Source organism: Eufriesea mexicana, unplaced genomic scaffold (assembly GCF_001483705.2).
Source record: "Eufriesea mexicana isolate 0111107269 unplaced genomic scaffold, ASM148370v2 scaffold1725, whole genome shotgun sequence".
Lineage (NCBI taxonomy): Eukaryota > Metazoa > Arthropoda > Insecta > Hymenoptera > Apidae > Eufriesea > Eufriesea mexicana.
This window is the reverse complement of record NW_016909819.1, coordinates 244,086-268,346: the sequence shown is the minus strand read 5'-3', so window position 1 is coordinate 268,346 and position 24,261 is coordinate 244,086. Positions and strand designations below refer to the sequence as shown.

At 36.1% G+C, this 24,261-nt stretch overlaps 1 protein-coding gene across 1 annotated transcript in view; it reads right to left on the bottom strand.

Annotated features, from left to right (window-relative positions):
* dpr1 (defective proboscis extension response 1) overlaps positions 1-21,299 on the bottom strand; it is a 101,566-nt gene extending 80,267 nt beyond the window's left edge. Inside the window, exon 1 of the mRNA XM_017901588.1 lies at positions 21,087-21,299. Coding sequence (XP_017757077.1) covers positions 21,087-21,232 — 146 coding nt within the window. The 5' untranslated portion in view covers positions 21,233-21,299. The remainder of the gene's footprint in view (positions 1-21,086) is intronic.
* Between the last annotated feature and the right edge of the window lie 2,962 nt (positions 21,300-24,261).

Below are 24,261 nucleotides of genomic sequence, written 5' to 3'. Positions count from 1 at the left end.
TAAAAATCACGAAAACACGAGGAAAGCTTTAATAATAACCTAGTACTAAACTTGCACAAAATTTGCAACAGATTATAATGCGAAAATTATTTGTTAACATATAACGCAGCGATACAATAACGAATAAATAATAGGTCAATTGATAGATTTGTTGAACTGCTGAAAAGTTTTAATTAAAATATTAATTGTGGTATTACTTCGACCACTTCATCGATAATAATAATTTAGACGTATTTAATCAACTTCTTCCTACAACCTTCACCGTTACCAATTTAACATTGGAGGTGCACACAGGTCGATCCATAGAATTCATTATTACTTGTGGCTCATTGTGCTGATCGTTCGGGTTTAGTTAAATTTACACGTGGTACGTTGATCTAAAGGGGTCCGAAGAATCACTTTGTTAACAGGTAAATATCAGAGAAAATCTAATATTTAAAGCTCGACGTTGATTACGAATAACTATCACACCACTCGTGACTTTAAAAAATTCCTTTCTGAACTAAGGTCCTTCGAGTTTAATCGAATAATGCTAAAAATGAATATTCACCTAATTGAAAAATCAGTGGAGGTCTCATACTGTTGACCGTGTTAAAAAACCAAGAAAAATAGCATTCGACCCTCTTAACACGTTGACTGCCATGGTGGTTACCAGCATCCAGTGATACTAATTTCTTAAATTTATATTTGCTTTATTTGCTTCATCCTAATCAATTTTTGAACATTCGAACAACGTAAATAAATAGAGAACCTTGAATAGAAAATGTTAATAATTTGCACCGTTTTCTTTTTCTTTGCCATATTTAATAATTCATCGTAATATTCTAAGAAAATTCCAAAACACAGCCAATAACACTCCATTACCTAGATAGTTCACTGTAACTAACAGTAACACATTCGAAAAACTAAGACAAAATTTAAAAAAAAATTTTTAATCAATTTCAGGCAGAGACTATGATCAGAAACATCAACGTGAAACTATACACACCACCATAACAGAATTTGTACATTCAAAGTTGATCAGATCAATTGCAAATCACGTGTCATAGACTACACCAACATAGAAATATGAAGTTCATGGTGGAAATAAATCTGTTATTACCATAAGACCAAGTTTTAAATCGTCATTATTTACATTTATTCAGAGACCAGTAATTTCATCGAGGAGGGTTGAATCTTCATTCTTTGCGTCATTTACAAGACAGAATATCCTTAGCTTTTTCTCTTGAGCAGCCATCCAAGGGGAATAAAGACCTGCTAGCTGATCACCAAGAGTAAAGAGAGAAAAAGAGAGAGAGAGAGGAAGCGTTGATGGTCGCTAACTCATGTTGCAATTTTACGACACTCCGTTACTGTCAACTCTGTAGAAACGCGAGGACGCAGCAACTCATCTGACCCTTTTACGATACTCTGTAAGTACCTGCAACTGGTTCAGACGATACAGTAATTTTGCCGAATCGATGATAGGCGAACGTAGCGATTATACGCGTGCGTGGTGCTAATACCCGTGTGCCAGTTGAATTTTTAACGATGATGAAGCATTATGGGAACGTTGCTTTCGGTTATCATCGATCTGGTAATTTTCCAGGATCGATGAAATCCGGAAGCAATAATCACACGCGTCTGTGTGACTCTGGCACACGTAAGGATTGGATTTTGGATGAAAATTGGGTGAACGTTGTCGTGGGTCAGAGCAACCATAAGTTACAGACTACGATTTACATATTGAAAGGTTAAGTAGCCAAAATCAAATTGGAAAGGAGGTTCATATATTAACCCTTTCAATCCTGCAGATGTATGACGTCACGCTACAACATGACTGCGGATGTAATACAACTTCCATGGATTTCAAAGCTGTTAGAGCTCCGAAAATTCTTTCTGAACGCAATCCAACTGTTCTGACGTGTCCTGCCAGCTCCTGGGATAAGAGAGAAATTTCTTTCAATACAAGATTATTGCTGCATTATTCTACCCTCTGTGAAAAAAATTGTGAGACCATGTGTTTCACGTCTGTGTGCACTTTATAGGCCTTAGTTCATAGATCACTGCCCTAAATGTTATTTTTTATTCGTATATTTTCTAAATATTTGCTGTTTAGAACGTTACATAAGATATTAAATTTATAATATATAATAGTGTAGGAATTTTCTTTATTGGCTCGCTTTTCCTACAAAATAATTCTATCTCTTCACACACTGACCTGACTACTTGATGACTGCTTAATAACCATCTTTGTAACTGACTTGTAACTCCTTAGTAACCCCTTTGTAAGTAGCTGACTCTGTCCCCCAGAACGGGCCCCCTTAAAGCCCGTCCAGAGGACAAGCGCCTCCCCGAAGGAGGAGAAACTCCCTCTACCCCAAGGTTAAGGGTACAGGAGACTTCTTCCTCCGAGTTAGCTCCACCAAAGGGTCACTCTAGGTTTGTGCCAGGGAAAGATGGGGTTGCGCCAAGCCACCTCACGTGTCCTGGCCCCGACCCCCTATGGCCCATGTGGAAGCCAAATACTAATGGGTCCTCTAGACCTAAGTTCCGGGCAATGACACGCTACCCTAATAAACGAGTGTCCCTCATTTACTATTCCTATAATAATCAACAAAGAAATTTGCTTGGTAGTATTTTCCTAGTGTAAACAAATAAAATATTTCAGTGCTTTTTGAACTTCTGTATTCATCTTCATCACCACAGGTAAGCTTATAATGCGTGATATTATATTTTGATCAAGTTTTTATCAGATTTAAACAGAAATAAAATTTGGTAAATTAATTCAGGACAGAGAGTTAGCTACTCTCTTCATAACTCAGAAGTGAAAGGGGATTAAGCTATAGTGATTTAATCTGCGTTGATGAGATTGAACAATACTCGTCACTCGAGTCGTTTAAAAAAGATACGATGGAATGGGCGATGTACTGACCGCGATAAAATCGATTAATCAAGGAATCATTTAATTTGGTCGTCATCATTGGTGATTTAATCGTCGTTCTAACGTACAAAAACATGTGAGATGCATAAATTTGGGAAAGCAATTGCATATGAATGATAGAAATGGCTTTAATTTCACCAGTGGTTATCGATACGCGGTTCCGCCGATGGGATGTACGAAATAATTCATGACGAAATTAACAATGAAACATCGATGATCTAACGGCTATTAATTGCCGTTTAATAACGCTTGTGGTAGGATGAATTTCTCTTCCACCAAATGCCCAACGCGAAAAATATACACGTTTCGTGATTCAATTTCGTTGGTCATTCATCAACTGAAACTTTAATTACTTCATAGTAATTCATTAATACGAACTACCGCAATTACCATTAAAAGCCACGAGTTGAGTGTTTCCTGTGTAGTTAGGAATAAATCGTGAATAAAATACAAGCATTTCCTGTTTCTGGATGATAAATCTTCGGCTCGGTTGGATATTTATGATATGTTACTCTATGTAATTTTCAACCAACGACGGTGCTTTAATTAATTATTAACGATTAAATGCATACAACATCGGAATTATTCTGTAAGCAATTATTATACGAGATGACTATTTTTTGACGCTAGAATTATCACACCGTTCGAAGGCAGAATTTTTGATTTTGCAGTCATTCAAAGCTACCTTTTGGAACAGTTAACGATTTTTACGATTTGGAACAGTTAAATGATTTCTGTTAAAACAGGAATTCAGTAATAATAATACTAATATACATTACAATATAATATAAAATACAATAAAAATTATATATGGAATATTAATGATATATATATTTATACTTATTTATTTATTTCCATTATAATAATTTAATATTATTCACGTATAATTTATATTTTAAAGAATTTGTAGTTGACATAAGAGATTGCTTATGCGAATATTTTTGTGAAATTTTGTAGCTACGAATAAGGTAAATAATAGGAACAATCATACGGTATCAGCTGAATCGTATTGAACTTTACAGAGTGTATTGATATTATTTTGCGATAATATTTGATTACGGGTTCAGCTTTGAAAATAAATTTTCCTCGTGTTCAATCCACTTTTTGTCCTATTACATTAGCGAAACGAGAATCGATTATTAATAAAACGGACCTTTAACAACAAATATTTTAACGCGCGAATGTGCGTTATCGTTGTTCCAATATAAATAGATTATTAATAAAATATGTAACAGTTCAATCAATAAATATCAATCAGCGAAAACAATAATATTGTCAGAATATTCATATCCATACCGTCGTGGATATCGCATCGAAGCATACTCAAAGGTTAATAAGCAAATGCCGTTTACATCAACGTTTTACAATTTTTCGACGAAATTTTGTAATTTCCCAAATGGGGATTAAATATATAAAATAAAAATATGGAATTGAAATGTAACTTAATGGATGGCAGTGTGCGATAATTTTACCTTTCGCAATTAACAAATCCATCACGTTATATGCGACTTTACATTTCGAAACAGAAAGAATAATAATAAAATACATAATCAATATTTTGAAAAAATAAACCGGATACTTTCTTCTCAGTAATTAAGAGAATGTACCATCTTCTATCTATTATCTTCTGAAATACTTTCTCTTCGATATTTTTGATCTCTTTAATCACAATACATCTAAATTCGATCACTATACTTAAGCTTCGTTCTCTATCACAATATTAAAGTATCTATCACTATATTTAAGTTCGCAATATTTATTTCTAAAATTATACAACGTTAACTATATGTTACTACACCGTCAATTAATACCCTAATTTCGAAACAGGAATAATAATAATAAAATACATAATTAATATTTTGGAAAAATAAATCTATATATTTTCTTCTGAGTAATTAAGAGAATGTATCATCTTCTATCTATTATCTCCTAAAATATTTTCCCTGCGATGTTTTTGACCTCTCTAATCATAATATAACATCTAGATTCGATCACTATACTTAAGCTTCATTTTCTGTCACAATATTTAAGTATCTATCGCTATATTTAAATAATTAAGTATAATCACTGTATTTAAGTTCGAAATATTTATTTATAAAATTATACAACGTTATTTGTTGTTAACAACATCATGAATTAATATTCTAATATCTGTCAAAGACAATTTTTAACAAACCATCCAATATTTCAATGCAGGTTACAAAGTCTTATTCTTTGAAACTAAAGTGAGAAATAATCACGTGGTCGTTAAGTACTTGCGATGAAAAATGAGCACTAATCATTGCCGAGGATCCAGCCAGCTAAATGCCAAATAAATTTACACTCCTGACTGTCGTTTAGCACGAGGCAACGGTTGGACAACTGTTGTCGGAAACAGAGGAAATACAGGTGTCATAGACAAGCGTCGTAAAATAAATCCAACGATCGTGTTCACCTAAGCGTATTATCACACTGACAGCGTTGTACATCATTCTTTTCAGCCTCGTAATAATAGCCCCGAACACGTCCACCATAGCGCAACATAATGCTCGGTACACATTGACGTTAAGGGAACAACGTGTCGGCTCTAAGTAAAATAAATAGTCCCTTTGGGAAGAATATAGTTCAGTCACGGGAAGCATTTCCGTATTTTTATATTAAACTGCAGCTGCATCTAACGGTGATCGAGAAACTGTATATTTGAAGGATCGACGAAGATCAAAGGGTCGGTGACTGTTATTCCTGGAGGCAGGATTCGACGCGAAATTCCAGGTGCTCGCGGACAAGCGGAACGAAGCTGGTTTAGTCGGAAAACAAGAAAATTCGATGGAAGATTTCACGGAAAGCTGTATCTGCGAGTAACAAGGTATCGACTATCGCGAGTTGACTTTGCTTGAGACCCGGCTGCGGAAGAGGAATGGCTGGCAACTAAAGATTTCAGGTGCACGTGACTGAACGTCTCCGAGGAACGTCTGCAGCCTGAGCGGGCGAGAGAAAGAGGAAGAGAATGTATCTCGTGATGAAAAGCGAAAGAAATGTGTGCATAAGAGATCAGGGAATAAAGAGCCAAAGAGGGAACTGTAAAATTTCTGCTTCTAAATACTGTAGCAAACAATACGAGCAGTCGTGGGAGAGATTAATGGCATTCGCCTTGGCTCTTTAGCTCTGGAAGATCAAATAAAATACACCAGTGGCTAGAGTAACTGCTACGGTAATTGATTCGAAGATATTTCAAGAAATTATTGTAGAATTAATGCTAGATTAATCCTATGCTGACAGAGATCTGCGCGTCTAATAAACAACCACTCCTTTTTAATAACAAAACAGATTTATTTCAACTAAAATATTATACAGATGACCCTCTTATAACACGGTAAATAGATTCCTAGAAAATGCCGTGTTGTGTGAAACCGTGTTGTATGAGACCCAGAGTCAGTACAAAAAGGGGAGTTACATTTTGAAAACTAACTAAAAACAAATTTTTTTTAATTCTACATAAACAACTTAACTTTTATTAAAAATATAAACGTATTTACAACACAAAACAAAACAAAAACAAAAATATAATTTTAATTCAACGCAATTTTAATTTAATAAATTTATTCGTCGTCACTGCTCATATAGAAGTACAATGTTGTACAAAAATTTTTGCAATTTTCTTATCGTGTTAGAGCAAAATTGTGTTATAGGATGCCGTGCTGTAGGAGGGTTCCCGCAATTTATGAATCGTGTTATAATGAAACCGTGTTATAGGATGCCGTGTTGTAGGAGGGCTACCTGTACTGTATTTCCGAAATTCTTGAACCCTAACTCTCAAACGCACGATTCTCTACTCGCTATGACTCTGACTCGTCTGTGTCCTTGCACCCTTATTCAACCCTTTCCCTATGGTGGGCGCCGTTGCGGAGGTCTTCCCGTAGAATGAAACGCCATGTGAAAGGTGGAATATGGGGCCAAGTCTTCAACCCTTTGGCTACTGTTGGCGCCTATGGGCGCTTAGAAATTTAGCGTTTTTGACACGAAGGGCGCCTATAGGTGCTCGGCGTAGTTTGGCTTTCTGACACGGAGGGTGCTTGTTTACACAAAAATGGCGCACATCGTAACTTAATTCCTGCCGTATGGTACGGCCACTGCGTATCAAAATCTGCCATAGTCAAGGGGTTAAAAAAAGAAAAAGAAAATTCGATCATCGCAATAGCGTTTGCAATTCTTTGCGAAGAGAGCTAAGCGGAAAGGTAGCACTTGTCGTAATTATTAGCTCAATTTTTGTGCCCGGTGACTATAGTCACCCGTCGTGCGTAGATGGCGTCTCATGATCGGTGACTATAGCGAAAGGGTTAAATCCTAACATTGTCTCCTTTCGTACGCAAGCTCTCTTCGTTGATCACTCATTTCCTAGGCGACTTCGCCCTTGGTGGGCTAGGTACCTCAGACACTCGGACGCATTCCTAGACTTTGTTCATCGTAACCCATTCGTCCATTATGTTTCTCTCAACTCGCTACGTCTCGCACCATGGTCATTGGTGACCGGAGCTATTTACTACTTAAACTACTTACAATTGTAAAAATTAAATAAAAATTGACAGTTAGCGCATTTCGAATGCCGCGCGCAACCAAAAGGTCCAAGCCAAAGAAACCATTCGCGGCTTATCGGTGTTTCGACACTTGAAAGGAGTGAAACACAGGCGTGCCCTCTTTATCTCGCGATAAAATTGATCCAGGAATCACGATCGAGTGCGTTTCCCGCGGTAATTCCTGCTTGGCAACAAAGCGAAAATCGTTTTCGCGTAACAATTGCGATCGGTCGAGCGAGATTCGAGTGACCCTTCGAATGACAGAAGATAATTCAACGTCGGTCGCACAGGTAGAATAGCGAGGCTTGAAATGAAGTTCCAACAACTTGCTCCAAATAGATTATTGATTAATCATTTACTTGCCGTATTTCACTGGCTACTTTCATCGTGTCGCATGGTAACGTATCGCACCCGTGGGACTAATAACGATCGTTAAAGCGTTACGTAACGGGGTATCCCGGTCGTAACTGCTATAACTGAACACACCCTGATTCGAGAAATAATTATTTTAACGCTCGAGAAGTCAGCTGTACCTAAGTATGATAAACCCTCTAGGTAATGGAAGCGTATCATAGAGGCAGCGATATCGATTCGCAAATTTTGGCAAATTTGCACGTCTCTCAGGGTGAAATTAGCTTCTGATGCAGTGCAATCGATCGAGATTCAGAGATGTCACGTGTGACAGATCTGAGCGAGCGACCTAGACGGAATCTTTGTTTAAATTAGCTTTCTGTTAAATGAAATTTGGTCGTGGAGATTTCGCATCAAAGGTACTAGGAAGATAGAACCGATCTTTAACCCTTTCACCCCTGCAAGTGAAATTCGAAAGTAATGATCACACGCGTCTGTGCGACGCTGGCACGCATAAGGGTTGGATTTTGAGTGAAAATTGGGTGAACGTTGACGTGGGTCAGAGCAACCATAAGTTACAGACTACGATTTACATATTGAAAGGTTAAGTAGCCAAAATTAAATTGAAAAGGATGTTCATATATCAACCCTTTCACCCCTGCAGACGTTGTATGACATCACGCTACAATATGACAGCCGGATTGCGAAAGTGATACAACGTCCATGGATTTCTAAGCTATTAGAGCTTAGAAAATTCTTTCTGAACGCAATCCAACTGTTTTGACGAGTCCTGCCAGCTCTTAGGATAGGAGAGAAATTTTTTCAATACTATCCCTGCATTATCCTACCCTCTGTCAAAAAAATTGTGAGATCATGTATTTCACTTTATTAATCTCAGTTTGGACAGCCCTAAATGTGATTTTTCATTGATATATTTTCTAAACATTTGCTGCCTAGAGCAATATATAAAATATTAGATTTATAATAAATAGTAATAAACAAAGAAATTTGCATAATGACAGGACAGCCCTGAAAATCGTGTATTGTTGGTGGTAATTGCTTAGTGTAAACAAATAAAATATTAAGTGACTTCTGAATTTGTTAAATTAATTCAGGACAGGGCGTTTGCTGCCCTCATCATAACTCAGGAGCGAAAGGGTTAAATATCGATGAAAATAACTTAAAATAATTTTTTTTTTTACTTAAAAATAACTTGAAATAATTTATTATTTATTTCAGTAGCTGGGAATCATAGAAGTTTTCGTGCGTTATTCATCTTCCCTTAAAATTTCATCTTTAATATCTTCTCGGCAACAAACTTCAATATCCTACTAGATCGCTGTTATTTTGTAAATACATTTCCTATCGATATCCGCGTCGCGTTTAGAATTTCGAAAATAATATTTCAGTGTAGCGATGGATATAAACCGTATAAAAATATTCGTTCACATTACGACAACTTTTACATCAAAATTCGATTTAAAATTGATTCGCGAACTTAGTCTCGAAGATGTTGGGAAAATAAAAATTCACGTTTGAATGTTAACAGAGACGGAATTCCTTTTTAGCCGTATTTTGGTTAAATTGGATTTGGAAAGCGGTCCACAAGTTCACCGCTAAAGGTGTTGGGATAGGATAAGCCCCTGTGTGTTAGGTTATTTATGTGTTCGTTATAAAAAACAGCTTTCGGCTTGGAGCTGTTTAATTATATAGAGCGATGCGGGAATTCTGATCTCCTGCATAAAAAATGAAGGGTGTAGAGGGATTATGGCGACAATAAATTTTGCAAGAGGGAGAATTAAAGAGGAAAACACGAAGTGGTATTCAGTTTTGCATAAATAATCGCGAAACACTTTTTTTTCTTGCAATCTTATAAATAACGATGCTCCTCTTACGCGACATTTCAGCATTAAAAATGATGCATGTTTAAGAACGCGGAAATTTTGACATCCTCGTAAAGATCGTCATTTTGTCCAATCTTCTCCACGTAAATATGATATACACGATTTTAGAAGCAATGAGAAAATGACATTTTAATTTTGCAATTTCTAGCAGCGTCATTTTTACAAAATTGATATAAAAATTCGTAGGATGTATCACATTATACATCCACGACGAATTTGGAATCAACGAGACTGTAAACTCTGACATCCTTATAAAAATTGTTATTTTGTCGAATCTTCACCACGTAAATATGATATACACGATTTTAGAAGCAATGGGAAAATGACATTTAAATTTTGCAATCTCTAGCTGCGTCATTTTTACAAAATTGACATAAAAATTCGCAAGACGTATCACATTATACATTCATGACGAATTTGGAATTGACGAGAGTGTAAATTCGGATCAGAATGGGTAAACTGAGAATCGCAACTATGGGAAAGCGAAACCTTAGAACATCTCGTAATTTAATAATTTTAATTATAATTTTGCAATCTCTAGCAGCGTCATTTTTACAAAATTGATATAAAAATTCGCAGGATGTATCACATTATACATCCACGACGAATTTGGAATCAACGTGACTGTAAACTCTGACATCCTTATAAAAATTGTTATTTTGTCGAATCTTCTCCACGTAAATATGATATACACGATTTTAGAAACAATGGGAAAATGACATTTAAATTTTGCAATCTCTAGCTGCGTCATTTTTACAAAATTGATATAAAAATTCGCAAGACGTATCGCATTATACATTCACGACGAATTTGGAATCGACGAGAGTGTAAATTCGGATCAGAATGGGTAAACTGAGAATCGCAACTATGGGAAAGCGAAACCTTAGAGTATCTCGTAATTTAATAAACCATCCACTATCCCAAGATACGAATTATTCTGTATTCCCATCTGATCCAAAATTCTAACTTTGCTATGCAACATGAACTTGTAACACAGATATTGTATCGGAGTTAAACTCATCCAATTTATGTCACTATCTAAATATCCATTCAAATATAAATCGATACATCGAAACAGGATGATATTCTTGCTCCTGTACTTAACCCGAAATGTACAGTATGCGACAAAATATTTACACATTCATAATTTTCATTGTTTCATGCAAACAGTACATATGTGTTCGTACAATAAATTTCTTCCTTAATAATATATTAAAAATATTAACCAAGTTTTATATATTTAATTTTATATAGTTTTACATTTTTCTCTATAAATTTCGTCTGTTTATACGTTACAGATTAATTATTGATTATTTTAATAAACACATATTATTCAATCGAATATTTCTCAATTATGAGAAAAATATAGATAATGTGCTTTTATCCAACCTAACCTAACACTACATTCTGCATCGTTTCGTATAATGCGAAACTTGTCTGGATTTAATTATCGCGTTGTACACTCCGAACACACCACAAAGCGAGGGAAACAATTTCAAATTCACATGACCCGAACTCCTTATTTCTCGAAAATGTCTCAAACTGCTTGTTTCGACCCTCGAAACACGTGAACTTTAGTCCCCATTCGAATTTACGACCTAGTTGTACCAGTCCCACCAACACCAATATGTCGCAGCCTGAAACGAATTCGCAGCTCATTGATCTAAAAGAAACGCAATAAAATTTCTGCCACCTTTTCCATGCTTCAAACAACGCAACCTGATCCCTACAATACCCGACAAAGTAACATAGTTTTGTTTTCAATGTTTCTTAAGGACAATGCAAATTGTGCAAAAATAAGTATGAAAGTTATACGCATGTCTCCTAAAGATTATTTCTTCCTCGATAATATAAAAGGAGATCAACGTTGGTAAAATTTTTCATTCCCAAATTTGACGCGTTTATGCGAAAAATGAGTGCAGGAGAATAATAGCACGAATATGAACAAATCAACGTGGTCTCATTGTTTGAGAATGAAAAGATTTGTTACGTATTTTCGTGTATTGGCCATGTCCAGTTCAAATCTGGCCACAAAAATTGTCTGTCACGTCACGTTTGACACGTGAATGAAAAATATCGATTTTCCCTGTATTCACGAAAATATTACAAAAGTAGTAATTTTCTTCGATATTTATGTCAATAACGTCCTATAATTCTTCTGTAAACTCAAATTTCATTTACAATCGTACGATTTTTGCTTCGAAGTTGCTCGAAGAATATAGTCATACCTCTTACAATAAATGTCAAATTTATTTGATTTTTTCTATAACTCAGTTTTGATTATTGTTGTATTTGATTCACTCGTTAACTGACCCATTTTTCTTTTATAGAAAATACAACGAAACCACTCCAATTTAATTAATAGAATAAATAATATAATCAAAGTGGCAATAGGCAAAAATAGGTAATAATAATTCTTTATAAATCGCAAATAATTGCTGGCTAATTGTGACGATTAAAATAGACGATATAAAGATTGAAAATAATTTTTCTATTTTCGTTTGGCGTATTAAAATGTACTTTTTATATAAAAATCGGTATATTTATATGCGAGGTATTTCACAGACAAATCTCTCAGTATGAATAGCGCCAATATATCGGTTTTCCGGTTCTCGATGCAACAGAAAATATAAAAATTCCCAATTTCAAAGATAAAGCGTTTACAAGGGCATTTTTCTGCGCTGATTACTATTTTAAAGTAGAACTTTGAATATTTTCAACAGACATACCAGTATGGAGAGCTTGGAAATGTAAAATATGAATTTCTACATATTTATAGAATTCTGAACGAGATTTTATTTCCTGCCAATATAATGACTTTCCGATTCTCCAAGGGCTGAAAGAGTAATTAACCGGTTACCGAATACCAATAACCGATTATCGAGTAGCAGTAAATCCAGTCAAATCTATGGTTGTAAAGAAAAACACCGCATGTTACGTGTTTCCATTTTCGAGGTATTTAAAATTCTGAACACGAATTCCTTCTATTATCAATTAGTCGAATTGTATTTTTTATTCTCTTCAACGCATAAAATTTATTCTCCCTCCTTGGAATTACAGAAATATAATCGGGTACCAATTGAAAGATTTAATTGAAAATTGTCCTTACATCAGTAGAGTAGTTCACGATAGGTCGACCAACGAGAAAATAAAATGGCTGAGACTCGTATAGAGAAAATTAAATTAAAGTAAAAAAGAGCTAAATAAATATGGATGGACCAAAGTTAGGTAAACGTGAAGTCAGTTTTGTTTATTTTATACTGCTTCGTTTATTTGCTTATTTAGCTCAAGCAGTATCTTTATATATTTATATATTTTTATAATAAATATTTATTTATTAATAATAAGACTACTATAGTGGATACTCTCGTATGACAATTCGTATAAGGTAACTAAGCAGAAGGTAGTAGTAACACTCTTGAAGTGAACACGTGTTTGCTGCTTTGCTGCCTAAATGGAACTGTCAACTGTAAAGAGGAAAGGTCCTTATGCATTATGTCCTGTAACCTGACATTGTAGTCCTTTGCCTTGTGTTACTTGCTATGGCTTTGACACTAGGAACCTTAGACAAGTGACACATCTGTATTTGTCTTACCCTCCAACATATATTAATAACATATTATTTTTCATCTTAAGCCTTAGATCAATAGACTTTATATGGCAAGTGGTGATATATAGCAAGATTAGCAAGATTTGTAAGCTCAAGTCCCTTTTTCCTGGCCGCAGAGGTCGAAAACAAAGTTGATATATGTAGGAATGGAATGAGTGCGGCCCTGAAAGAATGCTAAGAGTGTTTGGGACATGGAACGAGAGTGACAACGTGCAATTGCCAACAGGATCGAATGTAAGGGATGTTTGTGACAGAGTGGAATGCGATAAACGAGTGAAAGTTTAGGAATGCGTCCTGTGTTTGAAGTACTGTGAGTTCGAGAAAAGAAGGCACAGCGTGTTTACATCCTCACGAGGTGATTAACTCCGCTGACACTCTCATGATCACGGACAGTGACCGCCATTGGCCGAAGATGGCGACGAAGATCATCGGTCACCATTTTCGGCCAATAGCACTCACTGTCTGAGATAATGGGAATGCCAGTGGAGTTACGAGGAGTCAGTGGAGCCCCGAGGATGTAAACACGCTGTGCCTTCTTTTCTCGAACGCACTATACCCGGTCCATCGAGATCGCGTAGGAAATGAGCGATCAAGAAAGAAAGTCCGAGTATGACAGAAGACAGAGTGCGAGGTTTAAATAAGGGTGCAAGGGTGCGGGCGAGACAATCTTTCAGTCTCAGTTTAGAGCTTCAGTTTTCAGTTCGAAGTCAGGGTTCAAGATTAGCAGTTTAGAATCAGTATTGAAAGTCAGTTGAAATCAGAAGTTTTGGAGGTCTGTCGTAAGAGAGTTGTCAGAGCCTTTATTAATTCCTGTCTTGGATGACCAACGGTCCGTTGACTCTTAGTCACTAAAAGGTCTAAGCTATCAAAGGCAGGCCAACGTCAGAGTTCAAAACATCTTACTCATTCCTACCTTGACTAAGAGCCAATGTTCATTTCCACCCAACCAAAAAGTAAGAATATATAAGCACCTTCGAAAATTGTACGGAAGCTTTTATTCTTCTCCACCGATTCATAGTTATTGTATTTTCCGACGTAGCCTCGCTGTAGAGCTCGTATTGTATATAGAAGCGTTCCGAAATATATTAAAAAGATTAATCGGTCTATAACGTTCTTCATCCAGGTTCCTACATCTATTGTATTACATTAATACGTTATTTTAATAATGAAGCTTATTTTTGTTCCATTAAACGAAACAATATTATTCTAGTCGTAGAATCATACGAGTCTGCATATGTACACACTACCAGGTATATATTTCGAACTGCAATTAGTCCGACATCCTCATGAGAGCGAGATCATTTTATCGAGTATGCAGTCCGCTGTCAATTCCCTCGGAGTCTTCATTTTTCCCTCATTGAGACGTCGAGACGGTCCCAGCACGTGCTACGATATAATATTCAGCTAGTCCTTCAACGCGAGAGGAAACAGGCCAGTCCTTTGTCAGGCGGCCCGTGCACCGTGAAGACGCATCGGGCATGCTCTGCATTTCTAGCCGGCCCCTGTCAGCTCTGGCGTTTGTGTATCGCGGGAATATTGCAGCCGGGCTGCGTCTGTTTTTGGACGTGATTGACGATTGTCAGGCCGGCGTTGCACGTCGACGAATTTACGAGGATCTCCCTGAAACCGGCCCCACAAGAGCCGCGGCCTCAAGAACCAGGAATTAATTGTCTGCTGGCTGGCGCTGCGTGCGACGCGTTCTTCCCCTCTTGGGGAAGACAAATCCCTGCATCGGATTGTCACCGTGATATTTACGCGCCCAACGCGGCGGCTACGAGTTGATCAATGAGTATAATTTTGACGGATGGTGTCGAACATAGCGCCACGGATCAACCGGTGCTTCGTTCAACGGGGAAAGCAAGAGGATGGAAACAGAACGTCCAGGTGATCGGTGTTGAGGCTGCAGATGAGCAGCAGCCATTCAGAGGCGAATCTGTAGCTATCCTTTACCGACAATTCCCGTGGTTAAGTAGATCCCTACTTCCTAATCTTTAGGGGTGAAATTCTCGGTCAATCCTGTCCTGTCTACGTGTCGATCACGCGCAGTTGCATTGTCTTCTGTCTCGTCTGGTTGGACGAACTGTGTATGCGTGATCTGTTGCACGAGAAAAGGCAGGAAACAGGGATGAAACGTTCACGTTGTCACGGAGATACTCAAAGCGTTTAACGATTTAATAATTATTTTATTAAAGTAACTTACGATACACGGTTTATAAACGTATTGATTAATTATACCGAAGTTCTAGTACCTGGGGTATTTAAAAAATGAGACGAGGTATTCAAGAAAATATTTACGACTGCTTTTATTCAGAGTTTCGGGTGCTATTTATGCATTCGTTGTTGGGTACTGGCTGGAGGTGGGGAAACGATAACGTAGTCACTTAGGCTGTAGGCATTTGGTCCACTGAAGGGTCCGCTGGTCTTAGGACTTGTTGACTTTTGGGATAGATAAGGCTTCGTCACAACGTGATCAGTGCTGTGGCTGAATGGCTAACAAACACCGATCTTCAGGGACGAATAATAAAGGACTCGGATTTTTCCTTTCATATAGAATCCTTACATGCATTTGTGACGACAGCCCACGATAAGTAAGGAGAGACAAGTAAGGAAGACTCTAAACTCCAACATGAATCAGCAGATGACTACAGTTCCAAATTCCAAGACGAAATCCTGTGACAACAGCTAATACGGATCACTACTCGATGACCAAACTTCCAAACTTCACAATAGAACCCCTTCCAAACCATCTAGCATAAGATAGCAAGAATATATATGTGAGAGGAGTCTTTATTTGGATGGCGTCACTCTGCTTCGAGGAACCAGAAAGATTATCAATTTTCGAAGCAGAACTGAGTGACGCAATGGGTCGTCATAGGGCCTATAAGAACCTGGCTGAAGGGTTCGAGGGAACGCTCTTTCGACAATTCACCATCACGCATCTCACAAGACTTAAGTCTCCACGCATTTATACTGCAAGAGAATAAAATAAAATCAAAGTTTAAAGTTCGATCTCCATAAATCCGATCCTTTACCACATATATATATATCCCAAAACCTAAATAAAGTCAGTTCTTCTCAAATTTTAAATACGTGTCACTTCTCTTGCGGTAGTATCTCATATAGAGGCTAGTTATTTTTATTTTTCGTCGTTGCAAACTGGTCCCGTGACAATCTTATGCCCTAACCACGCCACGCTCAACATTTCTACATATATGGATACTAAAACGCACAAAATTTGTCGAAACTGATTTGTGTTTAATACTACTTATAATACGTAAATATACAAAATTTTTAATTTCTCTAATTTTCTGTAGCTTCCTGTATTTTTCGCCCTTGCAAACTAGTCCCGTGACACATTCGTGAAAGTATAGGATAAGGACACACGACTACTACCGAGGTTTTGAGTAATGACAATACCTTTCAATACACTAATAAATGAATCACCCTGTATATGCACATTTTAAATGTAATTTATGTCATATTATTTACATAATTCTTCAAAATCTTACGCCTTTTGCAACATCTTCGCATATTGCCTAAATTAGTAGAGATATTCAGGCGGACAAAGCTAACATATACACGCTGAATATACATATCGCATCACTCTAATTACCGCTATAATTCACTGTTTAATTTAAGTACACATTTTAGGCTGATGACTTCAGTATTAAAGCGTTTAGTATCTAAACAATAAACATCCGCGTAGCTGTGCATAATAGAGACGTATGACAGGCATCTGACATAATGAACATTTTAATTCTCACTAAATGATGTATCAGTATACATTCTAATTAAATCTTACTCGTATTACTTTAATAAAAAGGTTGCGAATGAAATTTTAAAAACGTGTCCAAAATTTAGAAACGGGTTTTAATCATTTTTCAGAGTCTAAAGACGAATGTACAAGGTAAATAAAAGTGGGACAATTAGGAAAATCTTTTCTCACTGTTCGTTTTAAGAATCCAAGCATAAAGAAACTTTCCTACTCAACTTCGAACTCGTGCTTTCATGCCACGGGGAAATTTATTTTTTATCTCCACTCGGCAACCGAGCTGCGTGAAATTAGTGGAAATCCAAACAAAACTAGAGATTAAACTCTGCACGGCGAATGTTTCATTTTCATTTCGAGAATTCGTATGTACCTATCTGTACGCTTGTAATTTATTCGTTTAATCGGATAAAGTGTAAATTAACGATTTTAGTTCCCGATACAACGTGACTATGGATACAATGAAAGAAATTGAATTGCGCGTGATGAATATAATCATTTTCCACTGCATTTGGGAATTACGCGTACGTATGAGTGTGCTCATAATTTATGCGTTTAATAGGGCAATATGTTAATTAAGGATTTTAGTTTCCGGAAACGGATACGAGGACACAGTGAATATACCTGTTCCTCGTGTAAGTGATTAGTTTCCTGTTTAATGTAGTGGTGTATCGAACAATATCTTGTTTGATAAGTGATTCTACGTGTATGTATGGGGATTTGCAACGGCGTAGCGAATATGGTTGTTTTGTTCCAGTTTTCAGATACCTGCTGTATACTTGGTTTATACACCGAACCTGGTAATATGATGATCAATAACTAATTTTGTTGAGTTCGGAATCAGGATAGTAATTCGTTTTAGCGTTAGTATTACGTATGCCGTCCTAATTTCGAAACTAACGACTGATGTCGAGTATTTATACTAATATTAGAGGCGACCCTCAGTCGTTATATAATCGAATTGTAAAGATCGATGTTAATTAATATATCGAATTTAAAATTACGATACGACGCGTGGAATGTCGAAGAAAAATAACTCTACGCTTTAATTTCTATACGATTTTTTATTTACCGTTTTAAAAATGTTAAAGGGGTTATTACGCAAGGAATAGTAAACTGTGAAAGAACTGTAGAGAAACTGTGTAAATCTTTATTCGACGAGCGAATGATCAAAACAGAACTGTTGAGGGCCTCGCAGGTCAAAAGTCGTCTTCAGGAGACTGGTGACAAAAGACTGATGAGACAAAGGATAGAACATTGGGGAAAGGGATCGCCCTCACACCGCTGGAATGTAGAGTTTGCTTACTATTGAATTTTACCATAACAAAAAATATCCTAGACTTTATGCCAGAAAGTCCTTAAATTGTTATTTTTCTGTTACCAAAAAATCGCCGAGTGCAAAGGGTTAACCCTTTAGAGACATTCGCAAGTCGAAAAATACAGAAAACTACAGAAAATTAGAGAAATTAAAAATTTTGTATATGTAGGAATGATGAGCGTGGCGTGATTAGGGCATAAGATCACCGTCTGTGACAATGCCCTTTTGTCCAGGTATGACTGTAAAGCACGTGGGAACACTTGGGCCGTTCCTCGAAAATAGAAAATAGCGGTTTCGAGTTTGGCTGCCACCTAACAATTCCTACATATATTTACGTACTATAAGTAGTATTAAACACAAATCAGTTTCGACAAAATTCTGCGCGTTTTAACCCTTTGCACTTGGCGATCTTTTCTTTACAGAAAAATAGCAATTTAAAGACTTTCTGCCATAAAGTCGACGATATTTTCAAAACGGTAAATAAGAAGTGAATTTTAAGACAGAATTATTTTAGCTCGATATTCTATACGTCGTTGGGCAATTTTAAATTCGAGATATTAATTAATAACGATCTTTAGAATTTGATTAAATGGGGACCGAGTGTCGCCCCTCGAGTGCAAAGGGTTAATATTCATATATCTTTAAATCCTGTACAGAAAAGTAACTGCGCAAAGGGTTAAATCGTGCACACACGATAGCAATTGACAAGTGTCAACAACGATACTGATTTAAAATTCGAAATTGAATAACGCATTTTTCGTGCTAGAAATTTTTCTTTTCTTCCCTTTTGCATCAGTTTCGTCGCGAAGCTTGACACACAACTCTCATAGAGTATTTATTGTATAAACGCTCGTAGCTAACGATACGTTTCTACGCAGATTTTTATCCGATATGTTCTTTCTAAGTTCGTTCGTTAAGAAACGAAATGCTCGTACAAAAGTAGAAAGGATTTTTTTACACGTTTTCCAAGCACACATACGCGTACAATTTCCTATGAACTTTTAATTGGAATGGCAACTTCTGGCAGTGACGTTTGCAATTCGTGAAAAAAAGGTCTCTTTTTGCAAACGAAACTTCCTTCGTTGAAAAAACTTTCCTGCCGTTAGCAAAAATTTCGACTAATTCAAAAACCTCTTTTATTATCGAATCATTTCCCTCGCTATTGTGTCAAAATCTTTTGTCCGTTGTAAGCGTACGTGATATCACTGCAAGTTATACGCGTACACATCGATTTTTCCATTATTCAAGCCCGTCAAAGAAAATATTTTCAATGGCACTTCGTTGCGTAAATTCTCACTGTCAGAAACAAAAGGGACACGCGAAACCTTGCCTTTTCCTTGCACTCAAATTTAACCTTCTACTCGGTGCACATGAGCAAATTTCATTGCTTCTCTATGCTCGATACGAGTTCCTTATTTACGACGTCGATGAAAAGGTTAATTCGACACTGCATTAAAATTCTACAATGATTATTAAAATTACTATTAAAAATTCTATCAAAATTCTACTCGACTGCAGATTAAAATTTCAATATTAAACCATTTACAGCGAAATGAAATTACGTGGACGAATTAATTTTATGAGGTCCGTAATAATTTTCAGTCTAGACTGAATACTTGTTTATTACACCTAAATGTATATTACATGCGAGTAATGACAGTGAAGATTCTCAAAAATAAAATCGTTCACGCGGGATATACTGTGGTAATGGTTACACAGATTTTTAAATATGTATGTGTTGGGATGAGTGGAACAAGTATGAATGGGATGGAAATATCTAATGAATTCAGGTTATTGTGATAAATTAGTATGCATGTAACGATTGAGGTGTGTGTGAATTGTGTATGTCAATGTAATGTATGAAAGAAGAAAGAAAAAGAAATGAAAGTGATTTGGCATAGGTCAGTTGCAATTGAGTCATAATAGTGAAAACAGGTGTGAGTATGGGATTGAGAAAAATTAATTATATTTCAACCTAATATTTGTGTTTGATAATATTTCTAATTAAATAAATAATTGTTCTTATTGTTATTAAATTTCATCCACTACTGACAAACTTAATTCTTAAAAAGTTACTAGATAATTCATTCTTTAAAAACTAGTAAATAATTAATCCTTAAATCAATTCTTAAAAATAATCCTGAAATTAATTCTCCGAAAAATAAATTAATTAATTCTATGCCCTACATCATTATTACTGCTTCTTTATCCCGTTTTGATCCCAATAGTCTTGTACTTTCTTATCGTTACACGAAACCGTGTAATTGTACTCGTAAGTGTAATCTATCTGCAAATTGTGAGGGAGAGAAAGTGGACTTATTACACCGTGGACAATCAAATCCATTATTCCTTCCGTGTACAATCCCTTGAGCTGTCAATACTGATTTGAGAAGACGTGAGAAGACGTGTGAGCACGTGATAAATTAATTATATTTAAACTTAATATTAGTGTTTGATAACCTTTGTAATTAAATAAACAATTGTTCTTATCGTTATTAAAATTTCATCCATCACTAATATATACGATATAACGGATATGAGTCATCTCGAATGAAAAATAATTCAAAAACGAGACATATTTATCATTTTCTCGTATTAAGGGTAACACAACGATTATCGTTGCAGTAATAGCGGAAATTACGGATAAAACAGACTTACCTCGACGTGAGAGCGTCGCTCCACTCGGTTTCAACGGTGATGCGAGGTTCTCCGTTCACGTCGTTCTCCGAATGAGGAGACGTCATCACTGGCTGGTTACCACGAAACCAAGCTACTGTTCCTAGGTCGTGGGGTCCTTGAGACATCAAGCAGGTGAGCGTGAGAAGACTGCCGCTGTTTACATATATATCCGACGTGCCGTTAATTCTAGCGCGTGCCTCTGTAAACAAAGGTCGTTCGAACTATTAGGCAGATTAAGAAACGGACACACAACGTCGCTCGCTATGTCGTCGCAGGAGCAAACATAACAGACGCGACAGTGCTTGTGTACTCATGCGTGACAGGTTTACCTGCGCAGTTGGAATGGGTATAATCGTTTGTTTATAACTGGGTTGCTGAAACGAAGGATCAGAGGAAATGAGAAATTTGACCAATGGACGAGGTAAATGTAGTATATATGTATATTAACCCTTTGCACTCAACGATTTTTTCGTTACAGGAAAATAGTAATTCCTTCTGAAGACTTTCTGCCATAAATTCGACGATATTTCTAACACGGTAAATAAGAAATCGTATGCAAATTAAAACGTAGAATTATTTTACTTCGGTATTCCACCCATCGTTGGGTAATTATAAATTTGATGTATTAATCAATATCCATCTTTAGAATTTGATTAAGTGGTGACTGAGAGGCACCACTCGAGTGCAAAGGGTTAAATGGAATATTGTGTGCAACTTATTAACGTATTAAAAATATTATTAAAATAAATTTTAAGGAATCATTGGATATATGTAATAAATTATTTACACGTTTGTACAGTACAGTTTATTTTGAATAATTGTTTATTATTAATAAATATCGGTGAAGGTAATATTCGCGAGATACACTCACTGTTAAAATTCGTTCTTTTAATAGCGTATTTTCTGTAGTTATGGTTGAAATAGATTTTTAATACTTTGACTGCCTTGCAGTACACTCAGTCATAGTACACGATAAAAATAGTACTACTTTATAGCACACTCAGGCATAGTACACGATAAAATTTCCATTATTCCTAATTATGATGAATTAATAAATAATATAGCAAAATAATAATCATAATAATGATGAATTGTTAAATAATATGGCAAATAAAAAAAAAATGGTGCAAATTATTAATATTTTCTATTCAAAGTCCTCTATTTATTTACGTTGGTGAAATATTGAAAAATTGGTTGGAATAAAATAAATATAAATTTAAAAAATTAATATCGCCGGACACCAGTGGCCACCATGGTCTCACTGAAAAGACAAGCGTCAGTTACTGATGACCACCATAGCAGTCAACGTGTTAATACTCGTAAATACGTGAGGTCTTTCACATGTTGCAGACGGTCTGACTCATTACATCTACTTATCCTGATTATTATTTGCCTAACTAGATGGCGACGTTGTCACGAATCGCGGATTTTTAATAAATATTAATGCATTGAAGGAATTATTATTAACAGAATTTTAATATCTCGATAGTATTATTATTAACGTAAATATTAATGTACCATATACACTGTAATTAAAATAAATATTAGCATATTAAAAGGGATAATATATTGATATGACAAATTTTATTATTAATATGTTATTATTAAAAGTATTTTTACGTTGATTTTAATTTTCATCACAAATTGATGGATTTCTTTGAACTACATATTTCAACGTGAGTATAAAAATCTGCTATACCGTCGTACAGAAGGAATATTACGTTAAAGTGATCGATAAGTTTCTCCAACTGGTTTAAAACTGCTTTAAAACTTCTTCAAATTCTGTTTAAAACTCTCTGACTTCGGGGTGTGCGTCTCCTTTTAATCCTTCGGATGCATTCCCATCGGTCAGAGTGAGTCGCTTCGAAACTGTGAAGCAAATTTCTACTCGTAATCAATCTAGCGCTTATAATATCTTATAATTTACTCTGCCCGAGCTCACAGCAACCCAGAGTAACCCAGAGCAATTTAGAACGACCTAAAGTAATGCACAATCTCGCAAGAATCCCACAATTGCCACGGAACAAGGTTGCTTTGCATCGTCTTTCAGATCTTCAAATGTTCTTATATTTATTAGATTAATTTATGTCACAAGTGGAATAACTTGTGTTATTGACGGAATGACTGGTCCGAAGTGCAACATTTCAAGATGCGTGATTTCGAATTTTTCCAAATATTTGTCATAAATAGCTACGAATTTTTTCAAATATTTGCCACAAATAGCTTCAAATTTTTCTAAATATTTGCCACAAATAGCTACGAATATACGAGTTATTATTCAAGTGCAAACTATTCCAAAGAGGACCAGAGTGAGCTGTTAAAGTGATGTACAATCTCACAAGAATTCCACAATTTTCACGAAACAAGGTTGCTTTGCATCGTCTTTCAGATCTTCAAATGTTCTTATATTTATTAGATTAATTTATGTCACAAGTGGAATAACTTGTGTTATTGACAGAATGACTGGTCCGAAGTGCAACATTTCAAGATGCGTGATTTCGAATTTTTCCAAATATTTGCCACAAATAGCTACGAATTTTTCCAAATAATTGCCACAAATAGCTACAATTTTTTCCAAATATTTTCCACAAATAGCTACGAATTTTTCCAAATATTTGCCACAAATAACTACAAATACACAAGTTATTACTCAAGTGCAAGCTACTTCAAAGACCAAAGTGAGCTGTTAAAGGAATGAAATATATTTCCCATTATAACATCCGTTTTCAATAAAAATCTCGTTTAGCCTGGACGAGTTTATCGCATAACAGGGTGAAAACTCATAAGAACGCCGTAACTGACAGGAAGCAACGGCATAATTCCTTATTAACATCCGATCGCGACGCGCATCCTTTGCCGGCCCTTTCATCAACAGAATCTCCGATGCAACGAAACTTGCAGCAGCATAATCGCGGGCACATTTTACAGGATGAAACGATAAGAAGCGGGTTACGCCGAGACGTGTCAAATAGTCGCTAAACGCTGCTTCCAAAGCTGTGTCAATTTTAGAGACTATTATCCGATATCTGATGCCGATAAATTATTCATATCGCGGGCAAATCGCGCCGTATATAAGCAGCGAGCGTTCAGCTATCCTGGGGATTCAGTTCGACCTACTTTGTGATTAGCACGCGAATGTTTCCTCGGCACTGTG